General features: G+C 45.7%; 1 protein-coding gene across 1 annotated transcript; it reads left to right on the top strand.

Moving 5' to 3' along the window:
• Positions 1 to 1,542: 1,542 nt before the first annotated feature.
• Positions 1,543 to 15,568, top strand: TSPAN16 (tetraspanin 16). Its single transcript, XM_055003863.1, has 7 exons — positions 1,543 to 1,599; positions 4,744 to 4,950; positions 6,163 to 6,237; positions 8,244 to 8,351; positions 11,270 to 11,407; positions 13,500 to 13,583; positions 15,512 to 15,568. The coding sequence occupies exons 1-7, from the start codon at positions 1,543 to 1,545 to the stop codon at positions 15,566 to 15,568; spliced, it is 726 nt and encodes a 241-aa protein (XP_054859838.1).
• Positions 15,569 to 18,018: the final 2,450 nt, after the last annotated feature.

The following is an 18,018-nucleotide window of genomic DNA, read 5'->3' as shown; positions in this document are numbered from 1 at the left end:
ACAAAAGTTAACTGTGTGTTCAGAAGTGCAAAATGCCTCTAAAACCTCCTTAAGTGCAGAAACTCACTCTTTGGCTGCTTCACGTCATTTATATGTTTACAGTAACCCTGTGCAAAATGAAAGACAACTAAAAGCTCAATTCTCTATCTGGCTACCACACCAATAACAAATATCAAGGAGGAACCAGGGAGCTAAAGACTTCCTGGAAAGACCAGAGGCACATAGGTATCTTACCAGGAAGCAAGGGCCAGGGCCACCCAAGAACAAAAGTATGCAGATGATAATTTCAAATATATTGATTTAAATCACTTTTTAATGATCCTCATAAAACTCTGCTGCCGTAAATGTTCATCTTTAAGGTGCCTAAAGATTTTTTTAAATTGCTTTGGTCGCAGCAGACTAAAACCCTACGAGGTTTTTAAGTGTACATCTACAACTGCGTAGAATGTTGCAAATATTGTTGAAAGTTTTGTTGCAAATATTTTGGGCCCAGTTTGATAAGGGAGACTGGTCTGTCATAGAAGGAGACTCTGCTTGCTTCTCTCCTCCATACTCAACCCTGACTCTCTTGAACAGGGCAATGTCTTTGAGAATCTGGCCAAAAGTTAAACCGAGGAGAGCTGTCTGGTTTTTCAACTGCCTTGTTGTCCCCATTGCCCTTTCGTTCTTTCGTTCTTTCGTTCTTTCGTTCTTTCGTTCTTTCGTTCTTTCGTTCTTTCGTTCGTTCGTTCGTTCGTTCGTTCGTTCTTTCTTTCTTTCTTTCTTTCTTTCTTTCTTTCTTTCTTTCTTTCTTTCTTTCTTTCTTTCTTTCTTTCTTTGGTTGTTTGGTTGTGTCATTTATAGTCCGCCTTTCTCATGAAGACTCAGAGTGGATTACACAGTGTGAGATTAGTACAGTCAATAGCAAGGATATTTCCATAAACAATGCCATAGGGGAGATAAACACAAGTTTACAAAGACAGAGCATTAGCAAGAATCCAATACCGAGTTGAAGAAATGCTGAAACAGAACACAAGCAATTCTAGAACTGACATTAGACCACATGAAGCACATAGGAGCACGTATTTAAAACAACAGACAGTACGTAAGGCAACATAGTGGTGAAATCTATAGTCCCTAACTCAATTCTTGAAAAGAAAGCTGGCAAGAAAGAAACCAAGAGACACTCTAGGCAAAGGAGGGCTTCCCACCCCCAATTTTAAAGAGAATGAAAGATAAGGCAGGTAGAAGAGCAAGAATTAGGGCCAGGAGGATCTTAGAGAGCAATTGGATGTCCAGGGAATAAGCTTTCAAGAGTCAAAGCTCCCTTCATCAACCAGGTAGGGTGGCTCATAGCTCATGATGGGGAGTGTGTGTGTGTGTGTGTGTGTGGGGAGAGAGAGAGAGAGAAGAGCTGGCCCTTCCATCCTCACCCCTGGAATAGCCGCCGACCAGGAACACACCAGCCTTATCTTTGCAACTGTCTGTGTTCTTGCCGCTTCTCAGTCTGAGGTCTGAGCCACGGGGCTAAGCTGTTTTCTTTCCTACTGCAGGCACAGGAAGATGGGCTGCTTCTCCATCCTGAAGACAACCATGTTCGTATTCAATGGGGTGATATTTGTGAGTATAAAAGGTGATGTGGGTTGAAGGTTGCACATTCGGGGGAAAACCTGCACGGCACAGTGATGCTAAGAGGGGGACGGGGCAGGGGCAAGGGGAAGCTTCCACTCCAGTTGAAGCTCTGCAGCCAGTTTGCAGCACAGATGGAGCCAGTGAAGGGGTTCAGGGATGCTTTTGGCTGAGGGCCAGCTGGCAGGCCACAGCCTTAGGTGGGCAGCCGTGTTGGTCTGCAGCAGGGGTCATTTTGTAGAAAAAGAGCTGGAGGAACTCATTAGCATAACTCATTAGCATAACTCATTAGTATATGCCACGCCTCTTGCCATCGCCGGAAGTGTGTCATTAGCATAACTGATTTGCGTGTGCCACACCCCCTGACATCACCTATCATGGCTGTTTTGGACCCAATCCTGGCCATTTGGGGCCAAAATTGGGCCCAAAATGGCAAAAAAGGGGCTGAAAACGGCTGAAAAGGGGCCCAAAATGGTCAGGATTGGGCTGCTGATGAGCGGGAGAGTGATCCACCCCCATCAGAAGCCTGATCCAGGCCATTTTGACCCCGATCCAGACCGAAATCGGCCCCAAATAGCCGAGAGTCAGGTGAGTGGGGCCACCTGACATGTGACCTCTTTGGGGAACTGCTGGAACTGCGTTCCTGTGCGTTCCCCCTCGAAATGAGCCTTGGTCTGCAGTAGAACAGCAGGATTTGAGTGGTACCTTAGAGACCAACAAGATTTTCAGGGTGCAAGCTTTCGAGAGTCAGAACTCCCTTCTTCAAGTGACTCTCGAAAGCTTGTGGTGGTAGAAAGCGCCATCAAGCCATAGATGATTTATGGCGACCCCTGCTGGGGTTTTCAAGGCAAGAGACTAACAGAGGCGGTTTGCCATTGCCTGCCTCTGCATAACAACCCTGGTCTTCTTTGGAGGTCTCCAAAAAGCTTACACCCTGAAAATTTTGTTGCTCTCTAAGGTGCTCCAGGCCACAGCCTGTGTTTCATCCCCCCCCCCCCCAGGCCTTTCCTCTCCATACGATTGTGAAGCACAAGGCAGAGGGCTATGGCTTACCTCGTAGATGGGATGCTTGAACGTTTTGCCACACCTTGCTCTTATCACCCAACATAGGAAGGGATGGATAGGAGAATTGCTTGTGGGCTTGTGTCCCTTCCCCTGGGTACATGTCTGGTGCTCCATTTCAAGGTGTTCTTCTATAACTGCAGGGACAGCCTGGGTTTTCTAGGGCCAGTCAGGTGGAGGTGCCATCAGCCACTTGGCTGGGAGAATCCAGCTCCCGCAAGCTGAAGAAGCTGGGTACCCCTGACTTCTACATGCCTGCCAGTAAACACCAGCTTCTGGTTCCCACTTTCCCCAACCACATTGCTGTCATGTCTGGTTATGGTGTCATGGCGAGAGCAGTCCACAAAAAAGATGTGACTAAGGCTACCGATCTCTCTGTCTGTAAAATGTAGACTGTACGTGCATTCCAGGCTGCGTGGGAAGGGAAGAGGGGATTTAACTCGTTAAGCTCTATTCAGTTTCACAATCAAATCTGGGCTCCCCGTGCTGCTGTTAGTATTTTAAAGGGGGGGGAAGGTGTGTCCTTGAAGACCCATAAATATATTTTCACACAGGCCTTCAATCATCTTATGCTTCAATTGATCTGACTATTCATTCTCATTACAAATGGGTCCTGCCCTTTCTCTTCTGCTTTGATGTGCTATTTGTATAAATAGGGGGGGGGGATCTAAAGCAATTTGAGCCCCATGCATAGATTTGCAAGATTCGGGTCTAGTAACACCTTAAAGACCAACTAGATTTCCGGGGTATGAGCTTTCGAGAGTCCGGGGTTCCTTCTGGTGTAGTGAGCTCCCTCGAAAGCGCTGGAAATCTAGTTGGTCTTTAAGGTGCTACTGGACCGGAATCTTGCTGTTCTACTACAGAACAATACGGCTACCCCCCTGAAACTATGCATAGATTTCTTATTTTCAGGAGGTGGGAGTACATATTTGTATTTTATGCCATTTATATCCCGAGCAAGCAGGCTCAGGGCAAGCCACAACAAAAAATAAGGCATACCCAGGTAAAATACATTAAAACAAGTCAGTCACATAAAAACAACCATTAATGCCCTCAATCATCAACTCCAAAGGCTGTAATAAAAGCATAAAATGCAGACCGTGAGGTGGATTCACCGATTGCACCTAGGGAGGGATGGAACTGTTGGGCCTGGAAAGAGCACAGGCAGTCTAGCGGGATGGTTCGCCAAGGCGAACCTGGGTGTCCCAACCTTGTATAATGCAAACGTAAGGGGGACATTTGCTGCGAAGAACTGGTTAGTGGAAAAGGGAACTAGTCCTGATCCTGCTCCCCAAAGGAAAATCTGCTGGGGCGAGGGAAGAACGTTCAAAGAACTGTTAAGTGCCTGCCGCTCTCCTACAAATGCAGATGTAGAGTGGAAACACACAAGACGAATTTCACATGAAGAGCTCTTGATTGGTACTGCAAGCTTCCCTGGGCGTGGTAGTCTTACCCCCCTCTACAAGCAACTGGAGGAAAACTGAGCGAATTGGCGGGGGGGAGGAATCCACGCTGTGATTCCCTGCCGGAAGAAGAAGAATGGAACTAGGTTTCTCTCTCACTCACAAAACAGCTCGGCTTTTTACCTGCCTCTTGTTATGTCACTCCCAACCCCCATCCCATCCTGATCCTGAGATCCCAGAAGATTTTTGAAAGAGATAAAGAGAGAGTGTGTGTGTGAGAGAGAGAGAAAGTCCCTCCAGTTGCAATTCTCCCTGGCTGAGCTGAGATTCACATTTAGGTTTTTTAACTACAATTCCCAGGGATCCTTGCAGGATTTGACACTCGTCCGTGCATCTCATGAGTTTTGACTCGTAGTAACTAGCAGATTGTCTCGCTTTAATCCCCCCCTTCCTCCAGGCGGCCCAGGGAAGTGTGTCATTTCCCCCTCCCAATTTTGGAAACGTCTGTCTCTCAGCATCACATGCAGTTCCACCCTCAGGAGTGGATTGACATTAAGAAAATGACCATTCCTGTTAAGGTTGAGGGGAATGGAAATATTCTGTGTAAAAACTAAGGTTGGGCTTCCTGGTATAGAAATGCCATTTTCTGTTCTCTCTTTTCTCTGCCCAGCTGGGAGGCCTGGCTGTGCTGGGCATCGGCATCTGGATGAAGCTCGATAGCAGCTCCTTTGCGAAGATCCTCGACAAGGCAGTTCCACAACTGCCACAGCTCCCCCATGTGGCCTACCTGTGCATTGCCCTCGGCGCCTTCTTGCTCCTGGTGGGCTTTTTGGGATGCTGTGGGGCCATGAGAGAAAGCAAATGCCTGCTAGTGGTGGTAGGTGCTCTAAAGAAAGGCAGGGATGGGCAGTTGTCAAGACCTCCTAGGTCCCCTCACCTGTAGGGTTTAGATGTGGTCTCACATGTTCTGTTTCAAATGGGTGCCTCTGAGCTCAGCTGCCACCAGCCCTAGGTGGGCTTACTCCCCTATTTCCAGCCAGGTGTGCTTGTGGAAGGGTCCTCAAGAAGGTTATGATCTTTGGCAACATCTCTGGGAACTGGAATTCTCCACTCCTGCAGTCACAGGCTGAGTTCAGTGGATCTGAGAGTGGAAATACACGTTGTAAATTACCTGGGGATGCCCAAGTGCCAGATTGTATGTGTAGTCCTCAATTCAGGAGCAGGCTGTTCTTGCTCGGCACACGTGAATGCTGCTTTCATGGGAGCTCCGTTTCTGCGATTGCATCTGCAAGTGAGTCTGGAGGGCAGAACGCCAATTCATCTGTTTTCGCTGCAAGAACAAGTACTGTAGGCTCCTTTGAGTTGCCAATTTGCATTTCTTTAAGGTGTGAGAAAGTGTTAGGATCTGCATTTCAATTAATGGATGTGGAGGTGGGGGAAACTCGGACACTTTTAGCAGCTGAGGAGGAACTGATATCGAACGCGTGAATGTATTCACACAGAGCAAACTGAAGTGTGACCGTGCATATCCATGTGAATCCTTGACACTTTCTCACATCTTAAAGAAATGCAAATTGGCAAGTCAGAGGAGCCTAAAGCGCTTGCTCTATGGTGTCGATCCCTGAGTGTTCTCACTGCAAAAACAGAGCTGAGTTGGCACTCAGTGGTGGTGTTTGTAGTCACTTGCAAATGCAGTCATACAAGGGGAGTTCCCATGAAAGCAGCATTCACGTGCACCGAGCAAGAGACAGCCTGCACGTGAATTGAGAACCACACATAAAATCCTGCACTTGAGCATCCCCTGGTAATTTGCAATGAGTATTTTTATTCTCATGTAGAGCGCAGGTGATAATGAAGCATACTGGCTGCTACAGATGTGGGGGTCCTGTTACTCCAGGGGGAAAAAGGCATGCAAAAACAAACTCTATGCTAGCCTAAGGATTTGCCGACCAAAGGTCTTGCTCAGAGATACCTACGCCTCTGCTGCTTTTGAGTCTGTTTCGTCAAAAGGTGTGGGGGGCCCTTACAGTCTCGATTTCTATCTTTTGCTGGTCATCGTGGACACACCACTCTCTCTCTCTGCTTCCAGTTCTTTGTGGTCATGCTGATTCTCTTCATAGTGGAAGTGTCGGGGGCTGTTGTGGTGCTGGCTTTCTCTGCCGTGGTAAGTGAACTCTAGCCCTGGTCCTTGCAGTGAGAGCTTGTGATTTGCGCAATCCAGATTTTGTAATGAAAGATGCTCAGAACTTGGAACGCCAACAGAGTTGCAGGCGAGGCAATGTGACCGAACCGCCGTGACTCCTGGCTTCATAGGTTCTGCTGTCTTATGAAAATACTAGCTACAGAGCCCGTTGTGAGAAAAAATACAATGGGCTCTAGAAACCTGATTTAGTGGGGCCCTGCTGCGGGTCCTTGGGAGGGCAGTGCTGCCATGCTGGGCCTATCTGCCACCTTTATAGCCCACATCAGGTGGCTCTGGAGGCTTGAAGGGCTTCTGGGGGCGGCAAGGGCCCTGGAGTGCTCCTGTGCCAATGGGGCTGGAAATGCCAGGAGCACAGAGGGGTGGGGGGAAGGAGTCAGGCGCCCGGCAAACTCCTGTACCCAGCCTGGTTTGGCTTCAATGCCAGCTTAACTCCCAGTTTATCTCCGCTAGGGGCGCTGGAGAGCACGCCTGCGCTGTAGAATCCATGTGCGTTGTCGGAAAGACGCTAAGAGAATTATGTTATAGGATAGGGAAACTCTGTGACTGGGAGAAGAGCTGGGAATTACGGGTGGAAACTCGGCAGTATAGAGCCATTGTGGACAATAAAACCGGGCAGACCCACTGGTATGGGAGATGGTTTTCAGCAGGCAAATTTCTACTGCACATGCATTGAACGGTTCAGATCACACACTTTGCTTTCCTTCCAAACCTAAGCAGTAAAATCACCTTGTAACAAGAACATGGGATTATCTTCCTTTAATCGTGATGGTTTGATTTATAAAGTTTCTTAGGCGCCTTTCCAGCTAAATGGTGCTCAGGGCGACCTACAACACATACATACAAACCATCTTTTGAAACATTAACAATTGGCAATATTTACTCCAAAAGAAGTCCTACTGAGTTCAGTAAGAGTCATTCCCAGGTAAGTGTACAAAGGGCTGCCACCATCTAACGTAACGAAGCTGAAAGAGGAGTACAAAATGAAACACGGTGTCACTTTCTGCAAAATCTGGAAAAACTGTTTGCAAATAGGTTTTTTTTCACCTGCCTGCAGAAGGTGAAGAGAGAAACAGAAGGGGTACATCTCTCCAAACCTGAGACAAGGAATAAAACAAAACAAATAAATAAATGAGGACAGAAAGAAACTTTTAAAAGTTCAAAATAGTAAAGAGACCAGTAGCACCTTTAAGGCTAACCAACTTTATTGTGGCATACGCTTTGAAGAGCCACAGCTCTCTTCGTCAGATGCATGTGATGAAGACAGCTGTAGCTCTCAAAAGCTTATGCTACAATAAAGTTGGTTAGTCTTAAAGGCGCTACTGGGCTCTTTACTATTTTGCTACTACAAGTGATTCCGCACACGTTGGATAATGCACTTCCAATCCTCTTTATAGGTCATTTGGAATGGATTTTTTCGTGTGCGGAACAAAAAATCCACCTCAAACGATTGATAAAGTGCATTGAAAGTGCATTATCCAACGTGTGCGGAATCCGCCACAGACTAACACGGGTAACTCCTCTGGATTTTTAAAGTTCAGGTAGCAATTTTCCCCAGGCCAGTTTGTTTAGGATCCTGATGGTGTTTTGCCATCTTCTGTGCATGAATTAAGGGTCACTGTGTGTGTGTGTCTGTGTGTGTGGGGGGGGTATTTGTGAATTTCCTGCTTTGTGCAGGGGGTTGGACTAGAAGATCCAAGAGGTCCCTTCCAACCCTATGATTCTATGCAAGTTTCCATACAGTGTATATTCATTTTAAGCATAGTTGTTCATTTTCCACAGGTTGATTTGCACACCAACTCTGCTAGTCTTTCAAAATCTTTGACTCGTTTTTACTTTGCCCTTTCTTATTTATTTCATCATCTTTGTTGACCTGCCTTTTCCCCAGAGAAATGGGACCCAAGCAATGGGAAACGGGAGGCAGCATCCTGAAAACTGAATTTACTTACTCTTCTGCCTCTTGTATCTAGGCAGATATATTTGTTGACCACCTGAAGCAGTGGGCGTTGAAGACTTTAAAAGAGGGCTATGGAAGACAAGACGACATTACAGGCATTTGGAATACCACAATGAATGAGGTAACCGCATTGGCAAAATCTGGTTTCTCACCATATTGGAAGAAGTAGAGGTTCTTTTGTATTAAATTGTTTTTATTTTAATTATAAACTACACACCACAACACAATAAACAACAAACATAGAGAACAAGAAAAAACGTGAATGTGTTAATGGCAAAACTTACTGCATTAATTGGAGAAAGGACATTAGTTAACTTCTTGACTGAATGGAAACTGTTAATAGACTTTTTGCATGAAATGGATAACAAGGATTTGATGACGTCTGGATTTATGGATTAAGAAACAGGAACAATAGAAAAAAGAAGGGTTTTGTGACTAACTTAGAATAAGTGGGACTCTAGAAATGATATATACTTGTGGCGGAGAAAATCGGAACTCAACTTGTAGTGTAATTTAGGGGGGGTTCTTTTTTCTTTTCCTCTTAATTTAGGAAGAAGTAGAGGTTCTGAAGAAATCTGGAAATACATTTTGTGCCATCCCAAACTATGCAGAATATATACAGGGAGGTGCTGCTATCTCTCCTCCTGTGGTTAGCTTAGTATCAGCCAAGCAGCTGGAGAAACTAGTTTTCTGATTTAACGGGAAATTTGGAGATGTGTTGGCAGAGTAGCAAATAACACAGCGGTAGTTACGCAGATGTAAAAGAGTTTATGTAGGGACTGCATATCTGATAGTGAAGAGGAGAGATAGAGATAGATGCTGTCTATCTAACTACATCTTAGAGAGTGTGTGTGCTGAGAGGAGAGAGAATAAGGTAGATATTGCCCTTTTAGACAAGACAAGGAAATGGTCTTTGACAGAGAAGAGAGGTTCTGCTCGCATATTCCTGTCTAATTGATCCTTGCTGCCCCCTGTATGGAAGGGTCTTCTTCTCTTCTTCCTTCGTGTACACCAGACATTGCTATTTCCAACGAGATGTACATTCATTTGCAAACCAATGAAAAAAAGCAAACTGAAAAAAAGTTGCATTCGCTATGTTTCTTAGGATAGCAAAAACCAGTTTGTTAGGATAGCAAAAACATGCCTAGCAGTGCGGTTTAGAGAGAAAGAGAGAGATGACGTTCTAATAATCAAACTGAAATAGAACTTGTAACAGAATTGTGTTGACAGGTCTTTCTTTCCGTAGGCCTTCCGCCAATTGTGACTGGTTAGGTGGCTTGGGGAGAGCTTTCTCGGTTCTATAGAAAAGTGCTTAGGGCATCCCCTAAGATCCTTTTTTGCATGAGCAAGCTTTGTCCTCCTTGAGAACGTGTCTTTTAATATGATCTGATATTAATATTTAATATTTGCCGATATTTCGCTGGTGGAGGCATGTGCCTGCCTGTAAGGGGAGGAGCCAAGCCTAGCATGGCAAGGATGGTGCCCCCTTTAGTCCAGGGGGCAAAGAGAGGAATGACAATGTAGTCTTGATGTTACCCTGGGCCTAACTCCCAAGTAGAGTTCCCAGGTGTCCACCGGTGGCAGGCAAACTCCCAGGGATTTGCCTCCTCATCTGCCAATTGCATCATCGCACCAGCCACGGGAGCGTCCCCCCACTCTATTCGGGGCCAATTTGGGCCCCAACCGGCTGAATCCCAGCCATACGGAGTGCGGGAGCCACCGTGGAAGTGATGCCACCATGCGCACAGAGTGGTGATGTCACTTCTGGAAATGACGTCATCACGCCACTGCTGGAGCGCGTGTGCGCAAAGCGTGCATGCTAAGATTAAAGCCAAGGCTGACAAATGTAAGTGCCAGGTCCCAATCTTCCCAGAGGGAGGCAAGAGGGACCTGGCAATCCTACTCTCAAGGCTGATTTTTTTAGGCGAGCAGGAAAAACTGCACAAGAGACTTTCAGAAGCAGATAAGGCCAGTAAGGTGCCGCAGCTCCGATCTGTGCTTGCCCCAGCATAAGTGGTAGGAGAGTAGGGGGAGAAAAAGGAACAAGGCACACTTTTCACACCCCTAGCAGGCAGCCTTAGCAGCGTCAAAATATCTATGGCCTGGGCTCTTAATCTGGTTACTCCAGGACTCCAAAAGTAGCTAGCCTTCATCCTCAGGCCAGAGGAAGAGGGAGCATCCGAGCTACAACTGGGACATTTCCTTCGCGATAAGGAGGTGGTCTGCTAAGTGGGAAGGAAGTTAAAACCTGACACCTACGAACCCCCTGTCAGGTTCTGGCAGTTAGATCCCCATAATACACTGCACACACTCCAGTGTATGAGATCCATCAGTATCAGCATACACAGACAAGGGTATTGGCAGAAGTGACGTGTAGAGGTTTGAAGGGGTTAGTTATAGGGCGAGTTCTTGCCTGTAGGATATGGACAGTTAGGATTCTGGTGCGAAAGAGCCAGGAAAGGGGGTGGGGTTGAGATAGGAGGCAAGAAGAACTGGAGGAGAGAAGCAAAAAATGAAGTCATTTTTAGTTCCCAGTTTCGAGCTGGCACTCAAGGACACATTCTCGAGCAGCTGCGAAAATGTAAGTTGACACCACAGTAGGCACCTGCAATATAAGCAACTTCCAGCCAAACAGGTCACTGATATGCAACTTCATATACTCTCAGAGGATCAATACAGAGCACAGAACACAGAAAAATACTCATGGCAGATATGTAGACAGACATATATGACACCCCTTTTTATTAAGTGAAAGTTTATATTATGGCTCTTACTCTGTTTAACTTGAATTTTATTGTTGGTGACTCGTATTTTAATTTTGTATATTGTTATAGCCATTTTGAATTGGCTTGGAAAAGAAGGATACCGTTTATAAGTACATTTCAAAGGAGGCTAGTGCCACTGAAGACATTGATGGTCAAGGAGGAATTCTCTAGCACTACTGTGTAAACTCAACATCCTCACCAGGTGCTGCTCGATCTCACCTGTGCAGGTAACATAAAATGGCGATTATTAATAAGACGGATTTCTCTGTTCTAGCTGAAGTGCTGTGGATTCCACAACTATACTGACTTCAGCAATTCTTTCTTCTATCAAGAACATGCCAACAAATACCCCGCCTTTTGCTGCCCAGCCAATGAAGAATGTCCTGAATCAGATATAGACAAAAACAAGCAGGTAACTTGGTTTTGCAGACATCACACTTGTGTTAATGAGAGGCATTGATAAGCTTTCTCTGCCATAAATTTTGTTAGATTTTAGAGTGCCGTTTGGCACCCATTTAATTTTGCTGCAATAAAATAAGAGTGGAAATACAAGGTTGCGAATTACTTGGGGACACTCACGTGCAGGATTATATGTGTAGTCCTCAGTTCATGCACAGGCTGTTGTTGCTTGATGGACATGAATGCTGCTTTCACAGGAGCTCCTTTTGTGTGATTGTATCTGCAAGTGATTCCAGAGGGCAGAGCGCCAATTCAGCTCTGTTTCTGCTGCAAGAACAAGTACTGGGGGCTCCTTTGACTTGCCAATTTGCATTTCTTTAAGGTGTGAGGAAGTGTCAAGATCTGCATTTCAATGAATGGATGTGGGAGGTTTTAGCAGTTGAGGAGGAACTGATATTGAACGCGTGAATGTACTCACGGGATGCAAACTGAAGTGTGACTGTGCAAGTGAGTGCATGGGAAGTTGGAGGGGGGACAAGTGAAATAACATTCACTTGAGCATTCATAGGTACTTCGTAACATGTATTTCTACCCTAAAACGATTCCCCCTCTAGATGGGTAGCAGTGTTAGTCTGTCTGTAGCAACAGAAAAGAGCAAGAGTCCAGCAGCACCTACAACACAAACAAAAATTGTGGTAGGGTATGAGTTTTCATGAATCACAGATCACTTCTTCAGATACAGAAGTGAGCTGTTCTCTGGCAACAGAGGAACAGAAATGACATGTTTTTTGGTGAGAACACACACCAGAAGTTTTGCCTCAACAACTGCAGGATTTTTGGTTGAAGCTATACTAAAGTAGGTTTCTATCTGCATGCTACAATGAAGGAAAAGATTAAATATTCGCAGTGTGCATTTGGTGATTTAGGATTGTGATTTGTACTTATTTTGCAAATTAGGGAGGAGGAAGATGCAACAACATGTGTGATTCCTTGATGTTTAGGCCCAAGGGCCAGGATAGAATGACCCATGTTAAAAAAATCTCCATGTTTTGCATAGATAAATTCAAGTCAGACTCAGAGATGTTAAACCAAGTGCTTTAAACATAAGTAAAAATATTGGTACAGAAACAGTTTTTTGAGGGAGGGAGGGGAGGGAGGGAGGGAGGGCGAGAGAGAGAGAGAGAGAGAGAGAGAGAGAAAGAAAGGGAGAAAGGGAGAAAGGGAGAAAGGGAGAAAGGGAGAAAAAGAGAGACGGTCAAAATAAAATGTACACATTTTAAAAGAGCTATAAGTTATTCTGTTATAGACCATTCTTTCTGTTAAAAAGGGGGCTTTCCAGGCAAGATCCATGAAGTTGGCTTGGCTGGCTCAAGGACTGAACAGAAAAGCTCGGCTGGATCGGACCAATAGTCCATCTAGTCCTGCATCTTGTTCACACAATGGCCAAACAGTTCCTCTGGAGGGCCAGCGGCAGGGCATGAAGGCTGAGGCATTCCCCCAGTGCTGCCCCCAGGCACTGACTGTGAAGGCTAGTAGCCACTGGGAGACCATGAATTGACCTAGTCCCCTTTTAAAACCATCTATGCTGCTGGCCATCACTCAATACCTCCACTGGCAGCAAATTTCACACTTTACTTATTGAGTAAATAAGTACATCCTTTCGTCTGTCCTGAATCTATTGTCCATCAACTTCATTTGATGCCCCGGAGTTGCATTATCATAGGAAAGGGCAAAAAAGTTCCCTCTTTCTCTACCCCATGCAGAATTTTATAAGCCTCTCTCATCCCCCCCCCTCGCCTCCCTGTCATTTTTTCGAAATGGAAACCCCCCAGGTTCTTTAGCCTTTCCTCATAGCAAAGGTGATCCAACCTTTTAATCATCTTGGTTGCTCTCTTCTGCATTTTCTCCTGCTCTGCAATGTTATCATTTTTTTGGAGGTCGACCAGAACTGTACACAGGACTCAAAATGAGGTTGTACCATAGATCTATGGTGTTGCAATGGCATTTCTTAATATCAAGACATTATGGTGGATTCTGGTTAACTTAGAAATGATATTGGGGGGAGGGGAGTGCCATCCCTAAAACGTCTTTGTGCTCCTTTCTAGGGCTGCCTGCATAAATTCCAGGTATTCCTGAGCAGGAATGGAAAAATTGTTGGAGGGGTTTATCTTGGAATTGGGGCTCTCGAGGTAAGCTTTCACTTGATCATAGACGCTTAATTTGATTTCCCCAGGTCACGTGGTTAGCAACACTTTCCCCTTATTTCCCACGATGAGCTCCGAGTTTTGACCCGGTACAAGTGCCGTCATCAAAGACCAGGGACAAACTGTTTCATACATCCACTGGCTACCATGATCAGATCCATTTTAGATCTATCTTTCTGCAGGGCTTTTTTTCTGGGAAAAGAGGTGGTGGAACTCAATGGGTTGCCCTCGGAGAAAATGGTCACATGGCTGGTGGCCCCACCCCCTGATCTCCAGACAGAAGGGAGTTTCGAGTGCCCTCCACGCTGCTGGCGCAGAGGGCACTCGAAACTCCCCTCTGTCTGGAGATCAGGGGGCGGGGCCACCAGCCATGTGACCATTTTCAAGAGGTGCCGGAACTCTGTTCCCCCACGTTCCCCCTGAAAAAAAGCCCTGCCTTTCTGTAATATTTATGCCTGGATGTTACATCGAACGTAATTTCCTGCTCCAAGTGGCTCTACGTGCATCCTAATCTTCAAGAACATTGTCTGGCAGGCTTTATTTTATAGGCCTTATTGCACAAGCTGTTGTCTTATAATAATAACATTCAATCTATATAGTGCCCTTCAGGACAACTTAACACCCACTCAGATTGGTTTACAAAGTGTGTTATTAGTATCCTCATGACAATCATGTGAGGTGGGTGGGGCTGAGAGAGCTGTGACTGACCCAAGGTCACCCAGCTGGCTTCAAGCAGAGGAGTAGGAAATCAAACCCGGTAAGTACCAGGTTCTGCCCTTCTGCCAGGAGGCAGCCCCAGTCCAAATGTACTTTTCTTGTACAATCAAGCTCTGAAAAAGTTCTACAAGTGTGAGGCAGAAAGCAACTGTGCGTGGTTGTTTTGCCAAGAAAGAGTTTGTCCTTATTTTTTTTAAAAAAATGATAAAGCTGCTAATAAAGTAAACATTTAAGTGGAACTTTTAAAATGAAAAGGAGCAACACATGTAAAGCTCAGAGAAAGGAGCGTGACTAATAGTTAAACTAGCAACCGAGCTGCTAGTACGTAGATGGGCCATAGAATTGCTACGAGCAGCGTTTTGATGTTACGCCTGGTCTTCTTCACCCCGTTTCCTCAAAGCTTCACAGAACCTTGGGGCAGTTTAAGTTTAACTTCCGGTTTTAAGATGTGTGGTTTTTCTTGCAAATCTGGATGCCAAGTAGGAGCACTGCATTTTTTCCCTCATCAAATGAAATGGCTTCAGCTGTGTGAGCTGTGAGCTTTGTTCTGCTTGCTGAGAAAAATATGGAAACGATGAACCGTGCACCTGCTAACGTCACTTTGACCTGGGCATTTTGTTCAGAAACCCTGCAGCAGCAGAGCGGAGTTGTGGGCAAAGAAGCGGGGAGAAGAAGGTGCTCTGCCTCCTTCCCCCTTCCCCGCCAAAGCTGGAACATCCTGACCATTTGCAACCACGGTGTAAATTAAAGATTCTCAAATTCCACTGGAATTTTGGGATTGCTCCTGGGATTTCACATTCATGCAGCAGGAGGTGGGCTTTGTGCTGTCCCTTGATTTGTTTGTGAGACGGCCGGTTTGCCAGGCTCTTTGTGTAGGGCCGTTTCCAGACGGCTTACCTGCAGCCGCTCCATGCCGCAACATCGCGGATCGTGCCGGGGAAAACGCGAAATATAGCGTTTTCTCGCGCGAGTTTTGCGCGACGTCACGCAAAACTCGCGCGAGAAAACGCGATATTTCGCGTTTTCCCCGGCACGATCCGCGACGTTGCGGCATGGAGCGGCTGCAGGTAAGCCGTCTGGAAACGGCCATGGTGTGCCACAAGGAGGCAGTAAAACAGCGAATGACATATTTGTGTCTGTGAGTTCCCAGGAGCCCGATCTTAAAACACTATACTGTTTCTCCTCTTGTTCTGCAGGCGGCTGCCATGATCGTCTCCATGACCCTGTATTGTCAGATCGGTACAAATCTTTGACATAGCCCGGCTTCGGCTCCCGCAGGTCTTTGCGCCTACCAAGGAAGAAGCCCAAGAAACATCCTTCTTTATAGTGAAATTAGGGCAGTACCTTTTACTGGATCGACACAGCTGCAAGATCTGGATGTTTTAAAAAATTTCTTAATTTAAAATATATTAATATACCTGTCTTCCTCCCACGCACCAATTATTTTTATCATGTAAATTATACAAAAAACGACTGAATAAAAAACAGGCTTCCCGATATTGGAAGGAGACTGGTTGCGGACTATCATTAAAGAAACGTTCAACAAATGTTTCCATTTCTCATCAAAGCACCTCTCGGTAGAAGTACTGTCTTGCATCCTCCTGAAAGCTATACGTTTGCCTGCTCTTTTGAAGAAGTGCGCCATTATTAGGAAATGTCTCTTATTTTAGAATTCCCTTGTAGATGCAGGATAGACACTTCTAGTTCCTCCTACAGCAACCCCCAATTGACACAAAAGCAGGCACACAAAAACTTTTCAAACTTGAACACGAAACACATTATTTGGAGAGATAATCCTGAGAAAGGGTGGCCTTTAAAATGCATAACGTACAAAGGACACGGTCTTTTTCAATATGCCTTCCCGCTTTTCCCTTGAATATCTCTGCTCCTTGATTCCTCTTGTTTTTTGAAGAATGGCTTTCTCAGATGTGTTTTCTGGCTCCAGGAGATCCAGTCAGCCCACATCGCACCTATTGTGAGAACATTATTGTTCCATTCACATGCCTAGAACAAGATGTGGCTACTACACGCCCCCCCCCCCGCTCTTTACTCCATAAGTAAGCTCTGAAGCACAATTCTCTGTGCTTTGCTGAATTCTATCCACTAGCCAAGGCCCATCTAACACTAACTCTCTCTCTCTCTTTCTCCCTTCCATTTAGCCATGCCAGAGCCTAGAAACCTGACCTTCTAAAATGGGCAATCTGTCTTATCATAGAATCATAGGGTTGGAAGGGACATCCAGGGTCATCTAGTCCAACCTTCTGCAGAATGCAGGAAATTCACAAGTACCACCCCCCCATGCCTCCAGTGACCCCTGCGCCATACCCAGAAGATGGCAAATCACCATCAGGATCCCTAATTAAACTGGCCTGGGGAAAATTGCTTCCTGACCCCAACGTGGCAATCGGCCTTACCCTGGGCATGGAAGAAGGGGCCACGAAAACTAAGCCCTAATGTAACCCTTCCTGCCCTCCTCTCTCATGATCTGTCTAGATTCACAGAATCAGCACTGCTGTCAGATGGCCCTCTAGTGTCTGCTTAAAAACCTCCAAAGGAGAGCCCACCACCTCACGGAGAAGCCTGCTCCGTCAGGAAGTTCTTCCTAATGTTTAGCTGAAAACTTTATTTATTTATTTATTTATTTGTCATTTATCATCTCACTCTCAGTTGTTCCTGGCACCTGTATTATGTTCTGAGGGAAGAATGCCTTATTGCCAAAGTACCCTCGGGTCCAAATGACAAGTCTGTACATGCCGCTGTGCCCTGACCTGGATAGCCCAGGCAAATCTGATGTTATCAGAGCTTGGAAGCTAAGCAGGGTTCGCCTCCCTTAGTAATTGGATGGGAGACCTCCAAAGAAGACCAGGGTTGCAGAGGCAGGCAATGGCCAACCACTTCCATTGGTCTCTTCCCTTGAAACCCCCAGCAGGGGTCGCCATAAGTCAACTATGACTCGATGGCGCTTTTCCACTGGCACCAAATGCCACCCTAAGCATAGGTACACCCTCAGAGAGCCCCTCAGTCTATCACCAACCAGCTGTCTCTAGAAGCATTCCTGTCACAGTGATAATGTGTGAAGCAGGGAGCCGTCCTGGATAGTATAGATAACGGGATAACAACAACAACAACATTCGATTCAGGACGACTTAACACCCACTCAGACTTCCCTCACCAGAGCCACCATCTCCTGGGAAATACGCTAGAAATCGGGACCATATGGAAACAGCAGCCACGCTGCAGTTATTTTATGTCACCACATTAAAATAATGCAGGCTTTCTTCCAAAAGAGCTCCTGGTAGCATCTGTGGGAGGTTCCTTAGGTACTCTCCCATTCAGGGCCTAAAAAGTGGCTGCTTAAGGTTATAGAGGCAAACTTTTCCTGGAGCTGTAATGAATACACACATCTTGGGACAGTTATTATCTGTTTGTTGATTTTATGATGAACTATTGTTTTATGATTTGTTTTAATATTTGTATTATATTTTTATAACAGCTGTACCTCGCCCTGAGCCTGCTTGCGGGAAGGGCGAGTTAGAAATGTAATAAATAAGAATAAGAATAATCAGATTCAACAGAATGTCTGGGGAGGACCTGGTGCATTACTGAATAACAACAACAACAACATTCAATTTATATACCACCCTTCGGGACAACTTAACGCCCACTCAGACCAGTTTCTAAAGTATGTTGTTATTATCCCCAC

Source organism: Eublepharis macularius, chromosome 19 (genome assembly GCF_028583425.1).
Source record: "Eublepharis macularius isolate TG4126 chromosome 19, MPM_Emac_v1.0, whole genome shotgun sequence".
In the NCBI taxonomy this organism is placed as follows: domain Eukaryota; kingdom Metazoa; phylum Chordata; class Lepidosauria; order Squamata; family Eublepharidae; genus Eublepharis; species Eublepharis macularius.
Note: the sequence above shows the minus strand (reverse complement) of the source record. Positions and strands in the feature narration are given on the sequence as shown.

What these genes read in the sequence shown, in the direction of transcription:
- TSPAN16 (XM_055003863.1), top strand. Translation starts at nt 1,543, where the DNA reads ATGGGCTGCTTCTCCATCCTGAAGACAACCATGTTCGTATTCAATGGG. An exon ending in GGAATACCACAATGAATGAG is followed by an intron (nt 8,352 to 11,269) that starts GTAACCGCATTG and finishes TCTCTGTTCTAG; the next exon opens with CTGAAGTGCTGTGGATTCCA. An exon ending in ATATAGACAAAAACAAGCAG is followed by an intron (nt 11,408 to 13,499) that starts GTAACTTGGTTT and finishes GCTCCTTTCTAG; the next exon opens with GGCTGCCTGCATAAATTCCA.